The sequence below is a fragment of the Abramis brama genome, assembly GCF_963993115.1.
Source record: "Abramis brama genome assembly, chromosome: 21".
NCBI lineage: Eukaryota > Metazoa > Chordata > Actinopteri > Cypriniformes > Leuciscidae > Abramis > Abramis brama.
Window position 1 is genome coordinate 19,360,624 of NC_139983.1, and position 19,719 is coordinate 19,380,342.

General features: G+C 37.4%; 1 protein-coding gene across 4 annotated transcripts in view; it reads left to right on the top strand.

Annotated features, from left to right (window-relative positions):
• xpo1b (exportin 1 b) overlaps nucleotides 1–17,443 on the top strand; it is a 20,284-nt gene extending 2,841 nt beyond the window's left edge. For 2 of the 4 annotated variants that reach the window (XM_084097376.1, XM_084097375.1), the window contains 23 exons: nucleotides 1,697–1,798; nucleotides 5,116–5,188; nucleotides 6,017–6,078; nucleotides 6,159–6,203; nucleotides 6,346–6,527; nucleotides 8,211–8,259; nucleotides 8,589–8,708; nucleotides 9,088–9,216; nucleotides 9,312–9,470; nucleotides 9,567–9,764; nucleotides 9,848–9,986; nucleotides 10,079–10,260; nucleotides 10,343–10,499; nucleotides 10,764–10,927; nucleotides 11,061–11,195; nucleotides 11,308–11,491; nucleotides 11,983–12,089; nucleotides 13,706–13,900; nucleotides 14,065–14,233; nucleotides 14,335–14,469; nucleotides 14,838–14,997; nucleotides 15,451–15,547; nucleotides 15,931–17,443. In XM_084097376.1, the coding sequence (XP_083953502.1) occupies nucleotides 1,697–1,798; nucleotides 5,116–5,188; nucleotides 6,017–6,078; nucleotides 6,159–6,203; nucleotides 6,346–6,527; nucleotides 8,211–8,259; nucleotides 8,589–8,708; nucleotides 9,088–9,216; nucleotides 9,312–9,470; nucleotides 9,567–9,764; nucleotides 9,848–9,986; nucleotides 10,079–10,260; nucleotides 10,343–10,499; nucleotides 10,764–10,927; nucleotides 11,061–11,195; nucleotides 11,308–11,491; nucleotides 11,983–12,089; nucleotides 13,706–13,900; nucleotides 14,065–14,233; nucleotides 14,335–14,469; nucleotides 14,838–14,997; nucleotides 15,451–15,547; nucleotides 15,931–16,077 (3,090 nt within the window). In that variant the 3' untranslated portion in view covers nucleotides 16,078–17,443. Of the gene's footprint in view, nucleotides 1–1,696; nucleotides 1,799–2,533; nucleotides 2,609–2,799; nucleotides 2,867–5,115; nucleotides 5,189–6,016; nucleotides 6,079–6,158; nucleotides 6,204–6,345; nucleotides 6,528–8,210; nucleotides 8,260–8,588; nucleotides 8,709–9,087; nucleotides 9,217–9,311; nucleotides 9,471–9,566; nucleotides 9,765–9,847; nucleotides 9,987–10,078; nucleotides 10,261–10,342; nucleotides 10,500–10,763; nucleotides 10,928–11,060; nucleotides 11,196–11,307; nucleotides 11,492–11,982; nucleotides 12,090–13,705; nucleotides 13,901–14,064; nucleotides 14,234–14,334; nucleotides 14,470–14,837; nucleotides 14,998–15,450; nucleotides 15,548–15,930 lie in introns of all 4 variants that reach the window. The other 2 variants (XM_084097377.1, XM_084097378.1) reach the window with 2 other exon arrangements.
• Nucleotides 17,444–19,719: the final 2,276 nt, after the last annotated feature.

Genomic DNA, 19,719 nt, shown 5'->3' on the forward strand with positions numbered 1-19,719 from the left:
AGATAGATAGATATGTATATATGTATGTATGTGTGTATATATATATATATTTGTTTGTGTGTGTGTGTAAGAAATAAACTGCACTAGATGCATTGAAATATTATTCTTTTGAACTTTCTATTCATCAAAGAGTCCTGAAAAAAAAAAAATCACAGTTTCCGCAAAATATTAAGCAACACAATGGTTTTCAACATTTTATAATAATAATAAATGTTTCTTGAGCAGCAAATCAGTATATTAGAATGATTTCTGAAGTACCATGTGGTACTTCATTGAAGACTGCAGTAATGATGCTGAAAATTTAACCTTGCCATCACAGGAATAAATTACATTTTACAACATGTTAAAATAAAAAAACAGTTATATTAAATTTAGGGCTGTCAAGTGGTTAAATTTTTTAACCCAATTAATTACATGATGTGCCGATTAATAAATCTAATTAATCGTACAAAAAATTACCCCCAAAAGATAATTTAAAGTCATTATTGTGTTCAATGAGAAAAGCATCAAATAGACATTACAAAAAGTAGCTTCAGAATGAAATATTTTATTTATTACTCACAATACATAGAATTTATTACTCATAAACTTTTAGGCTACAATGGCCATGATTATTATTATTTTTTCAGGAGCTGCATCTGAATTGGTGTTTAAATATATTTTAGAGATGGGCATTTTGTGCAACTCCTAATATACACTCAAGTCAGCAAATGGTTATTGTGTTTATATTGTTTCCATGTTCATGTTTGAGAAACAAAAAGAATATCCACATGCTCGGGTGAAAGTTGGCACCCCCAGTCTGACAACAAAAAAGCCGAAATAACGAAAATGCACTCCGCCGACAGACGTTGCAGGGACCGAGATAATCGTGTGCTAAGCGAAGTTTCTTACAGCGCTTTGTGTTTTCTGTTCTTAAACCTGTCTACCTCGATAAAGGGAGCATATGTCTCACGATCATTTTGCTATCAGATAAGTTATCTTCTTGGCTCACTCGGGGGTACAGCTGCGCTTACCTGCAGTTGTGAATGCAGTGACAGACAGCTGTTTCGACTGGCACCAACATTCGACTGGTGTTTGGATTTCATGTGATTTCATGGTGGTGATATTTATAATAACTACATTTCTTCCGACAATGTTTCCACACGACATGTTCATCCATTTGATCAAAAGTAATTAATTTTGTAAAGTCATCTAGTAAAATCATTTTGCTTGGAGATGCACAACAGTTCTGCTGTGGCTTCATAGGTAGGCTAATATTTTCATTGGTAATTTGAGCAAAAACAGACAATTGTGTTTAAAATATACCACAATATTACCATCTTGTTCATATTTGCACTTGTGCTATTCGGAACAAAAACAGCACTTGTGTGATTGCAGTTGTTGCCCATGTGATATTGCTTAAATATATCATATGATATAAATTTGAGACAACAACTTGGAGGGGGTGTTAATTTTGTTAAAGAATTTTCCCATAAATAATTAATTCAATCGACAACCCTAATTAAATTGTACAAATATTTCACAATATAACTTTTTTTAATCAAATAAATGCAGCCTTTCTAAAGTTGTCTTTCAAAAAAATTAAATATATATGGGTGTATAAATACAAATTAGTGTATGCACTGACATCATTAAATATTGGCCACAGTTTTGTTGTTTTATAGTGTAAGTTAAGACAAATGTTTCTCTATTTCAGCAAAGAATGGCCCAGGAGGTGCTGACTCATTTGAAGGAGCACCCAGACGCGTGGACACGAGTTGACACCATTCTAGAGTTCTCTCAGAATATGAACACCAAAGTAAGCCAAGTCCCAACTTACTCTGGTGGAGGGTCATGGTTCCTATACTTTGAGGAAGATCTGATCTCTTATCACATATTATACAGGAACACAATTTGGTTTTCTTTTCCTTCAAACCAGAAAGATTGCCTTATATCAGCAAATACCCATTTTCTTAAGTGTATTGGGGTTGCTTAGCGTCATGTCAGAAACAGATTCCTCTGTACACATGTGAGATCACATTTTCCTACACCTCTCCTCACAGTCCTGTCTTGGTCAAGCAAAGTCAGAGTTAAAGTTGGTGTGTGAGGATCCTCTGTTGACAGTGAAATACCTCAGTACCTTCATCTGTACAGCAGCCAGAGGTGTGTTAATGACTGACTGTTTGAGGTCAGGATATATAAAGCACCTGATCCATGTGATCCAAGTTCTGAGCCATGGATTTTTATTTTAATATTGATGAGGAAAGCAGAGGATCCATGTAGTGTAGAATTTCTGGAAGCCTGAAACAGAATTTCTGCACTGATAAACTATACACTCCCAGAGTTCATAACATTTGTTCACTTTGTAGTGCGTAGACTGAATGTAAATCATTTAGTAATTTGTGAATAGTGTAGTATTTGGGATGAATTGTCTTCCTCAGTGTGTTAATAGACTTCCTCAAAGTACTGCTGACCCAGTTTGCCGTCTGCTTGCCTTTTAAGATTGCTCTTAACACTCTGGTCATTACTAATGTTTGAGTTGATTTATCAACAGTATCTGTAATATCAAAATGATAATGGTCCAAAAGTGAGGGCTCTAGAAGAACAGACAGGAAAAAATGCAGAGCAGGTAAATTCTTTGAATTTGTCTAAATTCATCAAGCAAAATACAGACAGAGCGCATTTAAAGTGCTTTTTGAACATTTGGCTTTTTGCTTAATTTATTTACAGCCTTGAAAAAGCAAACAAAAGACAATTAATTGAAGTTGTTCATATTTGATATTAATCACAATGTTCCATTATGTTGATTGCTTGTAATAGGACGAAAAGGGGTGTGTCTTCCTGTGCACCTTGACACAGCTAGGCTTTGGCGGCAGGCCTCCACAAGGTCTACCTTTTCATTCCCTTACTCTCAATTCTGCTGTGCCTCCATTCACACTGCACATGCCTCATATGGAGCTGAGAGACGGCAGGGAGATAGGCAGGCAGTTTACCCCATTTTGTTTTTACCCCAGTCATGGATGGTAACAGTTATTTCCACTGTAGGGATCATCAGTGTCTCTGTGTGCTGTGGTTCCTCTTTTCTCCCCAAGCATTTGTGACCCGTGCTGGCCAAGATGTGTCGGAATGCGCACAAGCTAATTACGAGCTACAGGCAAAACAAGTGAAATGTCAATTTTGGTCGAATTTGAGGTTTTCACAAAAATTAGTTCATTAAGCCTTTGTCTAGCGATTCCAATGCCCCAAATAGTAATAAAGCATCTAGAATTATCTTTATTTGTACGTTTTCTGAGAGGCTACCTTTCTAAATCATGAAAAAAAGCAGTTTTTCTCTGCTCGCTTCTCGGCGATTTCTGCTTCTCAAGTTTGGTATTGTTGTAAAGCGCAGCATTCCAACTTTGAGCGTATTCATAGCGAATCTCAGTGGCAAGAGTCTGAACCAATGAAATGTGATTTTCAAACTCATGCTGATGTAAACAAAACGATCTTACTCTTGCTGACTGACACATCCGAAGCATGCGCACAAAGACGCTTCTCAGACAGTGCGCGATCCCGATATACACATATACAGAGAATTAAAGTATTTAAAAATAATTGGCGTGTATTCACGCAAAAATCTGTTATGTCTTAAATTAACATTTGGTTAACTGTTGGGGAAAAACATCTGATGTGTAACATTACATTAGATCCGTGCATTACAGTAGGTCTTAATATATAGGCTGTCTGTCTCATCAATGTTAATCAAACAATTGTGGTATCATGGGAAAAAAAGTTGAATATATATTTTTCCTATAGATATGGGTTTTGACTTGGTGTGTGCCAAATTTGGTGTTATTACCAGGGATTTTATGATTGCTAGGTGAATTTGTTTTGGAACCTTCAGAAAATTAGATTTTTCTCAAAATTGACTTTGCTGACTTATCGACTTAACCAATAGGTGTAGCTCAATAAATGTTTTGTCTGATTCCAACAAATCATATATCATTTAAAAAAAAATAACGTATAAAAATAATGTAAAAATAACAATAACTAATTTTTTTTTATTTGCTCATTGTGACTCATTTTGCCAGCACTGATCACATTTCTCCTCTACCCTATTTTGTTTCTCCTCTTGATCATGCACCAAGAAATATAGCAACATCACATGTGAACAATAAAGACTTTGCGTGCTGTTGCAATGTTTTTTGGCCTTGCCCTTTTTCTTTTTTTATATATTTATTTTTAAACCTCTTTAAAAAAAAAGGTGAAAAGATCCTGGTGATTTGAGGAAGCAAAATATGTCTGTATGCAAGTAACCTACCTCTCCAGGCCTCACCTTTAATACCCTCACATAGTGTATGATCTGTATTCCCTGTTTTGCTTTAACACATTTCCTTTTTGCGTTATGTTTTTCCTCTTTCCTCATTAATCCCTACAGTCGAAATGCTGATGATCCAAATAACACTAATGATCATGACAAGGACACTAATGCACCATGAATACCCTCTTAAAAGCAGCATGGTGGCAGTCTTAAGGCAGTCTATAGACCCAAACCTGTGGCTTGTCTTGCTGTTCCTGAGACCCACACCAGTTATTGGTGGAAACATTAGTGTCACTTTAAAACAGAAAGGGGTTTGGCCAATGGGAAAACGTATCTATGATGATTAAAGCCTTGTGAGTGGCCATTGACTCATAAAAAATCCTTCGGTTCTTTTTTGTTTTTTGACACAGATGTTGCATCGCTCCCCCAAGCTGCTTGCTTTGTTGTGGCCGAGCACGGAATCAAACCATTAGCTTTTTGCTATTAACGTAACGTCTCCTTTCCTGTCTTTCACATTCTGGTGTGACATGGCCAGAAACAGCAAAACTTCTACAGAATCTCATGCAAACATTGTATAGTTTTTATGGGGGATTATGGACTTTTTTTTGTGTTCTCTTTTTGAGTTTGTAATAAAAATTCTCACTGAAGTCAAATCTGCATGATGTTTTTTTCAATCTGAATCCATTTGAAACAAACCAAAGAATGTGTGAAAATATATTAGGCAGTCAAAGTTAAGAGCAATTTTTTTGTTTTCCTTGTTTAACGTTACAGCTCTGGCAGATTGGCTGGTTAAAGCTTGGATCCTTAAATCTTGATTTGTTCTCTTGGCATTACAGTACTATGCTCTGCAGATTCTGGAAACCGTTATTAAAACAAGATGGAAGATTCTGCCCAGAAACCAATGTGAAGGTAGGACTGACTCACAAGAATTCCCCTTACCACTTTGAGATAAACGAGTAATTCATAGCTCAGTCTAAATCAATTCTTAAGTCATAAGCAGCTCAAAGGCTGGATTTGGACAAGCAGTGAAGGGATCATTGAAACGTAGAAGTAAACATTTCACTCTGTGACAGACTTGACTCTACAAAACGTTTTTAGCAGGCCAACACATTCATTAGTCAAGTGAGTGATTGCCAAGTTGAGCTGAATTCCCCTTTTAAAAATGCACGGAAGGTTGTCTGCTCAGCTTAGTGTTCATTTGTTTCCAAAAAGACTAGAATCTGCTCTGTTAAAGATAAAATGAAATGAAAAACATGACGTAAGCACCTATAATTGATAAATAAAGCATCACTTAGATACTTTCTACGCTGTTCAGCTTAACCAACATTGATGTCTATGATGTATACACAAAGTTAAAGGGATAGTTCACCTACAAATGTACATTCTGTCATCATTTACTCACCCTCAAGTTGTTCCAAAATGAATTTCTTTCTTCTGCTGAACACTTTTCCCCCCATACTTTGAAGTCAATGGTGTCCATCAACTGTTTGGTTACCCATATTCTTCAAAATATCTTCTTGTGTGTTCAGCAGAAGAAAGAAATTCATACAGGTTTGGAATAACTTGAGGGTGAGTAAAAATTTAGTTAGTTAGAAGTATGATTTAGCAGATCTGCAGATGATCAGACAGTAACAAGTCTTCTGAGAACAGCTGCTTCCATCCGAATGGAGAGCTCATGGGGGTATGTGCTGTCTTACTGTATGCATTGACGCTCTTCACTGCTCTGCTTTATTTCAGGCATTAAAAAGTATGTTGTGGGGCTCATTATCAAGACATCATCAGATGCAGCCAATGTTGAGGTCAGTGAACGTCCACTTATTTTGTTTACTGTCTTCCTGTGGTTGATGTCTATTTTATTCTATGCTCTGCTTCCTTTCAGAAAGAAAAGGTGTACATTGGAAAACTCAACATGATATTAGTACAGGTGAGTTTTGTTTGACTACTTTTTCTTAGTGCACATTAGAGGGATTCATAGCCATTCATAATGATGATGTGGGGGCATATATTTGATGACTGCAATAAAAATGTCTGTTACCCTTCATGTTACTTGATGTGTTTGTGTTTAGATCCTGAAGCAGGAGTGGCCAAAACACTGGCCCACATTTATCAGTGACATTGTTGGTGCGAGTCGCACCAGTGAGAGCCTTTGCCAGAACAACATGATCATTCTGAAACTCCTCAGTGAAGAGGTTTTTGACTTCTCCAGTGGCCAGATGACACAAGTGAAAGCCAAACACCTGAAGGACAGGTGAGGCCGCATTTAAAGAGAATAACTGTCATATTTTATGATTTATTATTAAATAGGGGTAACCCCGAATAGTTGAAGATTCGATCCTTCGATAGAAGGAGCTTGATTCGACTACCAATCTCATGGGCGAATCTTCGCAGAGGTGTTATGAAACGAGGATCATGCCATTTTGGCTAAATGGGGGCGCTCAATGTCTGATTTCACATCTAACTACCGGTTTTCTGACAATAAGTTAATATACTGCCTATTATGATAATGCTGTAAATAAAAATGTGAAAAGAAAGAAGCTTTTAATAAATATTTTTAATGTGCGTGAATAAATCCAACCACCCCTGTGAGAGATTTAAGTTTCACTTTCCATGATCCGTGACCGACAGAGGAGCATCTTGGCGGCAGGGATTTAAATCTTTAACAATATCTGAGATAAGAAAATCTAAAGTGTGGATGCACACCATCAGAATGGATATTCTCCAAGGCTGGATTTAGCATCATGAAAACCATGATCGTACTTCTGCCAGCCAACATTAACAAGTTGTTTTTCCTCAGGACATTCTAAAACGCTTAACGTGAAAAACGCTTAAAGGGCACTTTAATGTGGCTTAATGTATTTTAAGACAGTGATGTTAAAAGACCAAACTCAGTAAAGACCATACTAAGCATAGCCTACTATGTACAGAAAAGCAGATGAGCGCAGAATATGAACGCAATGCGTTTAACTACATGATAAGCATTTTCTATGGGAGGAAAATGTGTAATTAAACGCGTTGCGTTCATATTCTGGGCTCATCTGCTTTTCTGTAGGCTATATAGTATGCTTTATTAATAAGGTGTGTACAGAATTTGATCTTAATATAAATAATAATATATTAAGCCGTTAAGCGTTTGAAAAGACTCAAAAGGACACAGACAGAGTGAAAGACTAGATTTTTTTTTTTTTGATCAGGTAGGGTATAAGTGATTTCAAAACATTTCAGCTGGTTCTAATTTGATTTTTGGATGCTGTGAACATGTTTAGCTAAAAAGACTGCCACTCCAGTTTAGCGTTTGTTGTTGTCTCTGTAGTTAAAAAGACAAAGTTGATAATTTTGGCTATACTTTCGTTATTTTAATAATTTCTTTAATTTAATTTTATTTATTAATCACTCAGGGTTATCTAATTTAACTATTTGTGGCTTGTTTTGAATATATGTTCCCCTGCAGTTTAGGCATTTTGCACACATTTGTTCTGCACCTTGTGACTTGATTCTGACGTATTTCATTTTGTATTTTTATTTATTAGAAAGGTGTATTCTGTTCTAATTTAATTCTGTAAATTAATTGTTGATTATTTTTTGGTGCATCGATGTTGTGCTGTACTTAGAGTGTAAGTGTACTTAGACCTACAATTTAGCTGATTTAATTTGATTTGCCGACATGTGAAATGCAAATCCTGTCTGCAGTGTGGCCTTTCATCAGTTATTTATATTATTGCTTAGTTTTATTGATCCAAAATGTTTTTATACATTTTCTTCTATATATTTGTGTGATGTTCTGTACATCATGGCTTTAAAATGTTAATTTAAAAATGCTGATTCCACTATGAAAATCCTTAGTAAGGGACACCCCTATTATTAAATGATGTCATATTCACATTACTTCTTGTTCTTGTTAATTATTCTGTATTGTTTTGTGATCTATCTGCAGCATGTGCAATGAGTTCTCTCAGATATTCCAGTTGTGCCAGTTTGTGATGGTATGTATTGTTTTCATATTGTTTTTCTCTCATACAAAAAAAGTTTGTGAAAGTATATGCAGACTTTCTCTAAATCATTTAAACACTCTCTTAATTCTTTTTCAGCTTTTCTAGTTAATTATTAAATTATGAACTAACAATCTTTTTAATTTGTGATGTGGCAACATAATTCTCATAAACCTCAAAAGAAATCTCTGATTTTAGTGTCACAGGAATAACATTTTAAAATTGAACCATAAGTTTGATTTGCATATGCATAGAACCCATGTTAATGGCTTAGTTTTATTGGCTTGAAAACGGCTTGTTTTATTTATTTTTTTAAAAATTAGGAAAATTCCCAGAATGCCCCACTTGTGCATGCTACCTTGGAGACTCTGCTAAGGTTTCTCAACTGGATTCCCTTGGGCTATATCTTTGAAACTAAACTCATCAGTACTCTGGTGTACAAGGTAACATATCTAAAGGTTTTATTACTCTTGCACACTTTGTGAAGAACTAGGAATATAGTTGTTTGATAGATGACTTCATTATTACCTTTACTTATAAGTAACTCATATAAACCAACACTCATTCATCCTTTTATTAAAAAAAAAACAAAAAAAAACAATATTGGGCTGCAGCATGCTTCAATTGACCAATCAGAATTAAGTGTTCCAGACAATAGTGTAATAACTATATTTATAGTGTATGTATTTTTGTTGTTGTTGTACAGTTAAATAGATTCATACAAAGATCATGAAAACAACTACAAATATTGTTTTTCACACCTACAAGCAGTGGTCTTTGAGGTAATTGTTGACCCCTCTTCTCTATTGGGTTGATTTGTAGTTTTTAAACGTGCCGATGTTTCGCAATGTGACACTGAAGTGCTTGACTGAAATAGCAGGAGTCAGTGTCAGCCAGTACGAAGAGCAGTTTGTCAGTCTCTTCACTCTGACCATGATGCAGCTCAAACAGGTAACCTCCTCTCTGGTTTAAATCAAAATAAAATTCCCATTTACCCGTTGGTTTTGGGCTAGTCTGATGTTCTCTTTCTTACTTGTGTGTTGAAGATGCTTCCACTGAACACCAACATCCGGCTAGCGTATGCAAACGGTAAAGATGATGAGCAAAACTTTATTCAGAACCTCAGCCTGTTCCTCTGCACCTTCCTTAAAGAGCACGGACAGCTGATAGAAAAGAGGCTGAACATCAGAGAGACGCTTATGGAGGTATGCACAGACTGAACTTGGTTATGGAGAATCAACATCAGTCTCTTTGCTGATTAGATGCCATTGTGTTAAGACCCTGTTTGTTGTTCTGTTCAGGCTCTACATTACATGTTGCTGGTGTCAGAGGTGGAGGAGACCGAGATCTTTAAGATCTGTTTGGAGTACTGGAACCACCTTGCAGCTGAGCTGTACAGAGAGAGTCCTTTCTCAACGTCCACTTCTCCCCTACTCTCAGGCAGCCAACACTTTGATGTACCGCCCCGCAGACAGCTCTACCTACCTGTGCTGTCTAAGGTTAGCTCACATACAAGAAATTCAAGATGAAAATTAATTTTTTAGGTAGAAACAATAAGGGTTTTTGTGTTAATGTTTTGCAGGTGCGTTTGTTGATGGTGAGCCGCATGGCCAAGCCAGAGGAAGTACTGGTGGTGGAGAACGATCAGGGCGAGGTGGTTCGAGAATTCATGAAGGATACAGACTCCATCAACCTCTACAAGAACATGAGGGAGACGCTTGGTGAGCGCTATGCTCCTTTGTACTATGAATGCAGATTTTTTGCCCACTAATCTGTGTTTTTTATAAGTGTCATCATATTTCTCTCTCTGCAGTCTATCTTACCCATCTGGATTATGCCGACACAGAGCGTATTATGACAGAAAAGCTTCATAATCAGGTGAACGGTACAGAGTGGTCCTGGAAGAACCTGAACACGCTATGCTGGGCTATTGGTTCCATCAGTGGAGCCATGCATGAAGAGGATGAGAAGCGGTTTCTCGTCACAGTCATTAAGGTACAGAAATCTTAAAATGCAAAGATGTAAAGTCTTGTAATGAAAAATAAGAACCATAACAATGTTCCCACGTCATCTACAGGACCTGCTGGGTCTATGTGAGCAGAAGAGAGGCAAGGATAACAAGGCCATCATTGCCTCCAACATCATGTACATTGTTGGCCAGTACCCACGGTTCCTACGTGCGCACTGGAAATTCCTGAAGACGGTTGTCAATAAATTGTTTGAGTTTATGCATGGTGAGTCGCAAAAGCTTTGAGCCTTAGAATAGAATCAAAGATTTGCATCTGTACACAGCTGTGATATCTTTTGGTCTGATTTTTAAATAAAAGCAGCTTTGATGTCAGATTTGATTACACATATACTGCAGATACTGCATTTCAGTAATTTATGGAGCATCTCGGTAATAATACATAAAGTTGAGCTTCTAATTTTAGCTTGATTAGAAAAACACGATTACATCAGTTCTTTTACAGTTATATTTGACTATTTATTCTTCTCAGAAACCCATGATGGAGTTCAGGACATGGCGTGTGACACATTCATAAAGATAGCTCAGAAGTGCAGGAGGCATTTTGTGCAGGTGCAGGTGGGAGAGGTGATGCCGTTCATTGATGAGATCCTCAACAACATCAACACCATCATCTGTGACCTGCAGCCCCAGCAGGTATCAAATAACCCCATCTGTCTCAGTTAGCCTGCTCCATGTGTAACTGACACATTATGCTTTAGAAAGTTTAACATTTGAGGAGAAGTTCTTGCAGCTCTGCTGGACCTGAGCGACCATTTGTTGTTCGCAGGTGCATACATTTTACGAGGCTGTCGGCTATATGATTGGAGCACAGACCGACCAGGCTGTACAGGAACATCTAATAGAGAAGTACATGTTGTTGCCTAACCAGGTGTGGGACAGCATAATTCAGCAGGCCACCAAGGTGTGTGTTTTTTTTGTTTTTGTTTTACTCAAACATCAAATTTTGTTCCATGAAACTTTTTTTAACTAATTTTTAAGACGGACCTTAAATGTATGGTGTTATCCTGCTATAGAATGTGGACATCCTGAAGGACCCGGAGACAGTGAAGCAGTTGGGCAGCATCTTGAAGACCAACGTCAGAGCGTGTAAAGCTGTGGGACACCCTTTTGTTATTCAGCTGGGTCGCATCTACCTGGACATGCTCAATGTATACAAGTGCCTCAGTGAAAACATCTCTGCTGCCATCCAGACCAACGGTGTGTTTTTCTTTAGACAATCAAATCTCTCTACTTTTCAGATTTTATCTTATGTGTGCGCACGTGTTTAAGACAAGGAGTAAGTTTAATTCTAGAGTTACTATATTCATGTGTATATTTTTCCGTGTGTATGTATCTCTGTTGGTTGTCTCAGAGTGACAGATCAGCATTAAACTGAAGTCAGTCTGATTACACAAACTCGCTCAGCTGGAAGACAAAAGGCTGTCACAGAGCTTAGCGCTGTGTTGTGTGTGTGTGTGTGAACAGCGGTCTATTACAGGGCTGTCTGAGCAGCTATATATAGCACTGTAGCTAGAACAGAATGAGTCAAGTTTAACTAAATAATTGCCTAAAGAAAATTCTTACTATTGAGAAAGTCTGACTTTCTCTGAATACTATAATGCATGGCATAAACAGTATATAATAGACTTCACTCAAAAACCATAAGTGCTTTGTTTATGTCTGTTTATTTGATTTGTTTTTTTTTATAGGTGAGATGGTGACAAAGCAGCCTCTCATCAGGAGCATGCGCACGGTGAAGAGAGAGACTCTGAAGCTGATCTCAGGCTGGGTCAGCCGCTCCAATGACCCACAGATGGTGAGACACATATCACAGCTTTTAGGTAGGGATGCACCGAGTGGAAAATTCTGGGCCAAAACAGAAAATTATTTATTTACTATTTTAAATTAGCGCTTTTTTTATAATTGTATTAATATTAGACTTTTTAATGAAATTCAGTAATTTTAATGATACTGAATTTAAGAAATACAAGCCAATAAAAATAAAATAACCACACTTTTATTGAAAGTAAAATTGGATAGAAAATATATTAATATTAAATATCATTATATTATTCTTTATTCAGTTTTATGCAACAAAATCAGATTTAAAATATTTATTTTTTGACCAGTTCCCCAAATAATTTATTGTCCTACAAAGCTGCTGTTATCGGAGCATGTGAGCAGAGCGTAGCGGGGAGCAGATCAGTGAACAAGAGGGTAGCGTCATTTTACCAGCATTGCCCAGCACGGCTATACCACACCATGATACTGCACAGTAGGGCTATTCCAAACAGAATTACACTGTGACGTGGAGAAGCATAAGGGTGCATCGCTAGCATTAGCATTAAAAAGCCCGGCTAAACCCAGAGATGATAGAATTATTCCTGCCCCTGCCACTGTGTACAGCACTGAAGTTTGAACTCATTTTGGCTACCACTATAAAGAAACTACAAAGGAGATCGACAAGAGTCATGTTGTTTGCAAAATAAGCCATGCTAAATACAATACTCGGGAAACATTGAATCTGAGAGCTCATTTAACATCCCGACACCATCCGCACTGCTGAGTGTGGCGTTTCAATAGAATATGTAAATATGTGCTGCACGCTTTCCTCTCAATAACAAAATAAACAAAAATGACAGCGGTGGCAGCAGCAAGGAAGCATCTAATCATAGTGATGTTGATGTTTTCACGAGCTCTGCAATTCAGCACTCATGCTAAAGGCATGTTTAGTTATATAGCAAGCTTTATACAATAGATTTCTTTAAAGCAAGCAGCATTACAGTAGTACATAATTATTATTTTTTTAAGTGTCATGCAGTCATGGAGTGGACTATGCACTTTCTAGGGGCGTAACGGTACACAAAACTGTGTAAATGTGTAGTTGAAACACTTTTGAGAAGTTTACCTACTCAATCTTAAACTGCATTCTCATAATTTTTCATTCTTACAATTACAATACATTTTTTTTTATAAAATAAAAAGAACAAATATGACCGTAGCATATTTTTTCTGCAATGTGATATATTAGACAAACCAAAATTGTAAATGTTATATATATACAGTACATTGTTACTTTAAACTGTCACAGCACATTTAAAGTTAACTGTTGACGACAAGAAATAAAAAAATAAAAAAATTGACAGAATCTAAGATATGAACTTTCTCTTATGCATTCATCTAATTTTTAAACTAAAATCTTGATTTTAGAGACGTTTTTCATCATGAGACTTTATTTGTCCAGCTCAAGGCTTTTCTGTGTTGTGCGTTTGATAGATCCAGTATTTCTGTCTCTGTGCAGATAATTCTGTTCTACCTGCTTCAGGTCCGTCAGTTTGGACTTGTTCAGATTAGCGCTGTCCTTACACAACACACACTTATCCGCTCATCCTTTAAGCCTGTCTGCGCATGTGTTTATTGTTCATACTCTAGGTGGGGGAGAACTTTGTCCCTCCGCTGTTGGATGCTGTGCTCATTGATTACCAGCGCAATGTCCCAGCAGCAAGAGAACCGGAAGTGCTTAGTACCATGGCAACAATCGTAAACAAACTGGGTGGACACATTACTGGAGAGATCCCTCAGATATTTGATGCAGTGTTTGAGTGCACATTAAACATGATCAACAAAGTAAGCTGCCCTTATTTATCCATCAATATTGTGTGATAAAAATTTAATATTCTATTGTCGGTTATTTTTGAAACCAGACTGCATTTTATTTTTCTGAAGAATCTTTTGAAATTTGTCTATTGTTTGGAATTGTGAAGTGCATAATATCCTTTATTTTTGTTTAGGATTTTGAAGAATACCCAGAACACCGGACGCATTTCTTCTATCTGCTGCAGGCGGTGAACTCTCACTGTTTCCCAGCATTCCTGGCTATCCCACCAGCCCAGTTTAAGCTTGTGCTTGACTCCATTATATGGGCTTTTAAACACACTATGAGAAACGTGGCAGACACTGGTGAGAAAACAGATGCACTCATCACAGCCAGATGTCAGATTTACCCTAATCATTTATCATAACATGCATACAACAACTGTACATTGAAAAATGTCACGTAGGCCTTCAGATTCTCTACACGCTGCTGCAGAACGTGGCCCAGGAGGAGGCGGCAGCTCAGAGCTTCTATCAGACATACTTCTGTGACATCCTACAACACATCTTCTCTGTTGTCACGGATACATCACATACAGCCGGTCAGTACTGGCCACCCTCCCTTTTCTCTTTTTATTTATTTATTTTTTAGTTTAGTTTTTGCCTGAACACTGTGTAACCATGTAGTAATCATGAGTGTTAAGGTTTTTCTAGAATAATCATTAAAATAGTGCAGGAATAATCAATTTAATGATTTAACAGTTCATATAAATTTCTAAAATTATTATTTTCTAATTTAACTTTAATTCTGAATCATTTAAAAATCTTTAACTGCTCAGATATTTACTGATTTATATCCAGTGAAAATGTTGTTGTTTATTTATATTATAAAATTAACATACTTTTTTAGTGACATGATTAAATCTGTAAATGCCTCCGTTTGTTCAACCTCTGCATATTTGTCATCCAGGTTTGACCATGCATGCTTCTATTTTGGCGTACATGTTTAACCTTGTTGAGGAAGGAAAAATCAGTGCAACTCTGAACCCCACAAACCCAGTAAACAACCAAGGATTTATCCAGGAGTATGTGGCCAATTTGCTCAAATCAGCTTTCCCCCACTTACAAGAGTGAGTATCCTACAAACTAATGCTCCACAAGAACTTGCGCACTCCAAAGACTGCATCTGGAGATGCACTGCATGAAATGTCACTTTTACAGTTACAGTAGCGTCATATCTTTAATATAAATGTCACATGGTTTGATATTTTGTTGTGTAATGTAATGGAAAGTGTGATGATCCAAAACATTTAGGGATATTGTATGTTCTTGGCAGGTGTTGTCTTAACATGTGGATTTATTAAAGAAATATGTAGATTGTTCTTTGCAATTTGTTAAATGTTACACAACATATCTCTTAGGTATAAGCTTGTTCTCTCTCAGTAGACAGCTTGCTCTGAGAATAATTAAAGTTTTTCTCACCAGCAGCAACAGTTTTTTTTTAAATGCTTAGGACTATGTTTATGTCTAGTTTTATTAGTATTGCCTTTCTGACTGTATGTTTGTTTTCTTTTTCTTTGTAGTGCCCAGGTGAAAGTATTCGTGACCGGCCTGTTCAGTTTAAACCAAGACATCCCAGCATTTAAAGAACACTTGAGGGATTTCCTTGTACAGATCAAGGTGAGCTGCAAGCCGTTTATCCTACTGAGACAAGGACACTGAAAACCATAATAGTTAATTGCATAATAATGGTTATTGAAATATGTTCTCTTTGTAATAAGCAAATAAATCGGTTTTGAAATCCGTAGTAATAGTGCTTATGTGGATGAGAGTTCATGGATCGAGGAAATAGATACGGTGTGAGAGAAAGCGTGCTGTCCCTTTGACCTTTAAGGGATCGTGAAGCATGGTGTAACTAAATGGGTCATCTGGAGTGCACAGGGACAGAGGCTGTGTGTGAGATGGAGAGAGGGCGATTATGGCAGAGATGACAGCATCCTGGCAGAGCAGTCAGTGCAAGCTGAACCCACTAATTGCTTACTCGTTTCTCTGTGTACCTGCAGGAGTTCGCAGGCGAGGACACCTCTGATCTGTTTCTGGAGGAGAGGGAGGCTTCACTGCGCCAGGCGCAGGAGGAAAAACACAAGCTGCAGATGTCTGTGCCTGGCATCCTCAACCCTCACGAAATACCAGAGGAGATGTGCGATTGAGTTTGCATGCAAACATGCAGCGCACACACTTCGCTGACTCCTAAACAAACTAAACACACAGCTAAAGCGGTGTTGTGGCTACTCTTCTGTGGGCCCCCCTGTGTGTTTTCTCATAAGTGTGTGTGTGTGTGAGTACTTTAGGATCTTCCTGTGAGGAGGCGATTTCTGCACTTGGCTGTCTCTTGACCAAAACAATGCCAATATGTAAACAATACCGTCACCCAGTGGCCCTTTTTGCATAGTACGTGTTTCATACACACTTTTATGTATTACCTTTCCATTGTTAACTGCTTACGTTTGGTCACTGTAATCCAAATGATGCATGAAGTGTCACATCTGTACAATTAACTCGCTTGTGCTCGCTTTTTTTCATTGCCCCTCTCCCCTTCTATTTCCTCCTCATGTATTTGTTTATGTATATTATCATGTATAAAGACCAGAGTGCAGTTTGTTGTGTTTGCAGAGAGCTGTATGTGTTCTGGCAGCAGGTCGATGGTACCTAGTGTCAGTGTGTGGGACAATGAGCTGCGCACCTGATCCACCCAATGAGAATGTCAACGAATGTCTGTGATTGGTGAGTTTGCAGAGGTGCTGCGTGCTCATTGGCCGGCGTTTCGTGTGTTGGGAAGCCAGAAGTGGTTCGGGGACTAAAGTAGCTCTCAGCAGAATGTGAAGTAGATCGCTGAGTTGAACGGTCTGATAGATGCTGCTGTGGTTGTGAGTGGGACTTGGAAGTGGTGCTCCGTTTGCTTTTTCTACACGGGAGTGTTCAGCAGCCCTCTATGTGTTCATATCAGCATCACTGTAAAGCATCTTTACTACCATGGGAACACACAGATGTTTCGTCCTGTTTTGTTGTGGGTGTGCGAGCGTGCGTGCGTGAGTGTTGTCGCTAAGCCGACATCAGGTTTTTTGTTTTCCTCAATGAGGACGGTTGCTCCTTTTGTGAGCTTTCATTAAATTGAAGTTTAAAAAAAAGTGGTTGAAATATTTATGGGTTCTTGTAGGCTACACCTTTATAACTGCTCATGTTAACTCACTCAGAGACTGCTTTGGAGTTTTTCAAATTGTACTAATTTACATTGTTTACCATGCTGTAGTGCTGCAGGACACTACTTAGAGCAAAATAAATCTCAGTTTACATTTAATTTTGTATTTTTGCATTTTTCATTTTTATCTTTAAGTCCTGTCCAAATAAAACACAAGATTTGTATTCAGAGGAAAAAGACGTAAATGCCAACATTCTCATTAGGAAGTAGAATGTACCAATCCAAATACTGATGATCAGTGGTGAATTTCCCATTTAATATGTGTTGCATTTGTTGTGAATCTTTTTGAACTGATTAAAGTTGGAAGAATTTTATAATTCTGTCTGATTTCTCTTGGGTTTGTTCTATCTTTTGGGTGAATTCATAGCTGGAGATATGAAGTACACTACAGGGATATTTCAAAAATTTAAATTGTCATTTATTTACCCTCATGTGCACTTTCTACAGAACACACAGAAAAATATTTTTTTGTCTACAATTAGCCCCCTTTAAAATATTGCTATTTATATATTATTATAGTGTTTAGTAATGTTTTGATCTAGCTTTCATTTTTATATTCTCAATTTAAGTTTAGGTTTTAATAATTTTATGTACTTTTGTGTTAGTTTTTTATGGCTTTAAATTATTTTAGTCATTTTAGTAGTCAACTTCAACTTGAATATTTCAGTTAGATGCTATAGGAAACATTTCTAATTTTGTTTTAAGTTTTGCATCTAATATTTATTTTATTTTTTATGATCAAAAGCAATTTTTAATAGTTTTAGTTAACAACACTGTTTCACAGAAGAAAGAATGTCAAACTTGTTTGGAATGACACAAGGGTGAGTAAATAACAGAATCTTTGAGTGAACTATCCCTATGGGTCCAACACCTCCCAACCTCCTCGGGAGAGTTACCTCACATTTCAAAACCCTACCCGGCCTCCACCTGCTCGGATCTAGCAGCTGAGATCCATTTCCTCACTAATGCTTCTCCTAGGCTGTGGTTTAAATGAACCTCGTCATCCACTGAGTTCTGTCAGTATCCTGCTGTTTGAACAGATCTCGAGAGCGATGTGACTGGCACGGAAGAACAGTGTTGAGTTTCTCCTCTGGTGCAGTTTCCTTGAATCGTTCTACTCTAATATTGCACATCCCAAGAATCGCATCTCGTTTTGTGTTCTCGCGAGTGATGTATATGCAGACGCAGGCCTCATTTGACATGCCATGACAGTTGTTTGAATGCATCACTGCTGTTTGTTTTTGCCTGTGCCACATCCCGCACAGCTCTGGAGATATGATTCAACCAAGTCTCTGGAGCTCCCAGGTAATGTGTGTGGGACTAAAACTTTCAGAAAACACTCAAGTGAAGTTCTGAAGCCCTTGGGATTCCTCTGAAGTTCTAGAACTCTGAAAACTCTAGAACTTGGGTTGGAAGTTTTTTAACAGGCTCTGTGATGTATTATAATAATCTATATCCTGTGAGCTTGTGTGACATGTTAGTTGCCTGCAATAAAAATCACTACCAAGGAAAGATGAGCTCTCTCCTCCTGACCCACTTTGAAACCGGAGTCCGGTCTTGGGGGGGTTCCAGTACGACTTCTTCCAGAAATGCTGTTCAGAGGTCAATCCAGTCCACAACCCCTACGCATTTAAACAGGCAGCTTAGTTTTTAACAAAACCTGTTTAGCATTTTATTTCTGAAAGTATTTTAGTATTTAAAGTATGTAAAGTTTATTTTATACACACACACACACACACGCACACACACACATATATATATATATATATATATATATATATATATATATATATATACACACACACTGCCCAGCCCCCAAAAAGTCGCTGGTTGGATTAAAATAGATGAATGCTTAAGAGTCTGTGATTGTATCTTTATTGCAGTGATTATTATGTTTCTAGCATGTTATATGTTTGGCAACAGTTCTTCTAATCCTAAGTGATGGAGTGTGTAGCTTTTTATTTCTTAAACAACCTAGGAAGACACATCATGGCCATGTTCCAGGATGACAATGTCAAGATTCATCAGGGGAATGGTTGGGAAGGGAGCATGAAGAATCATTTTCACACATGATTTGAGTGCAGACCTTAAATGCATTGAATGTCTATGGGAAGTGCTGGAATAGAGTGCTTGACTCTTGCATTGTCAATACATATAGATGATTATATAATAATAATGCACTAAATTAGATTATGTAAAACATGCCTCATTATATATATATATATATATATATATATATATGTGTGTGTGTGTGTGTGTGTGTGTGTGTGTGTGTGTGTGTGTGTGTGTGTGTGTGTGTGTGTGTGTGTGTAATCTTGAGCACATCTGTCGCACTATATTCAACGAGTGAAATGTATTTTGCTCCAAAAACAGATGCATAAAGAGGCATATGTTCTACATAATCTAATCTACATTATTATTACATAATCATACAAACTCTGAGGGAAGATGAATGATTCTTCCTGTGCAATGTGGGTCACAACTTGAGAAATAAATCTGTACTGGCTCGCGTAGTATTGTAAACTAAGCTTATACTGCCATCTACAGGTGTGATTCACACTATTTCGTCTGTGAGTTGCTTGTAAAGCAGTGG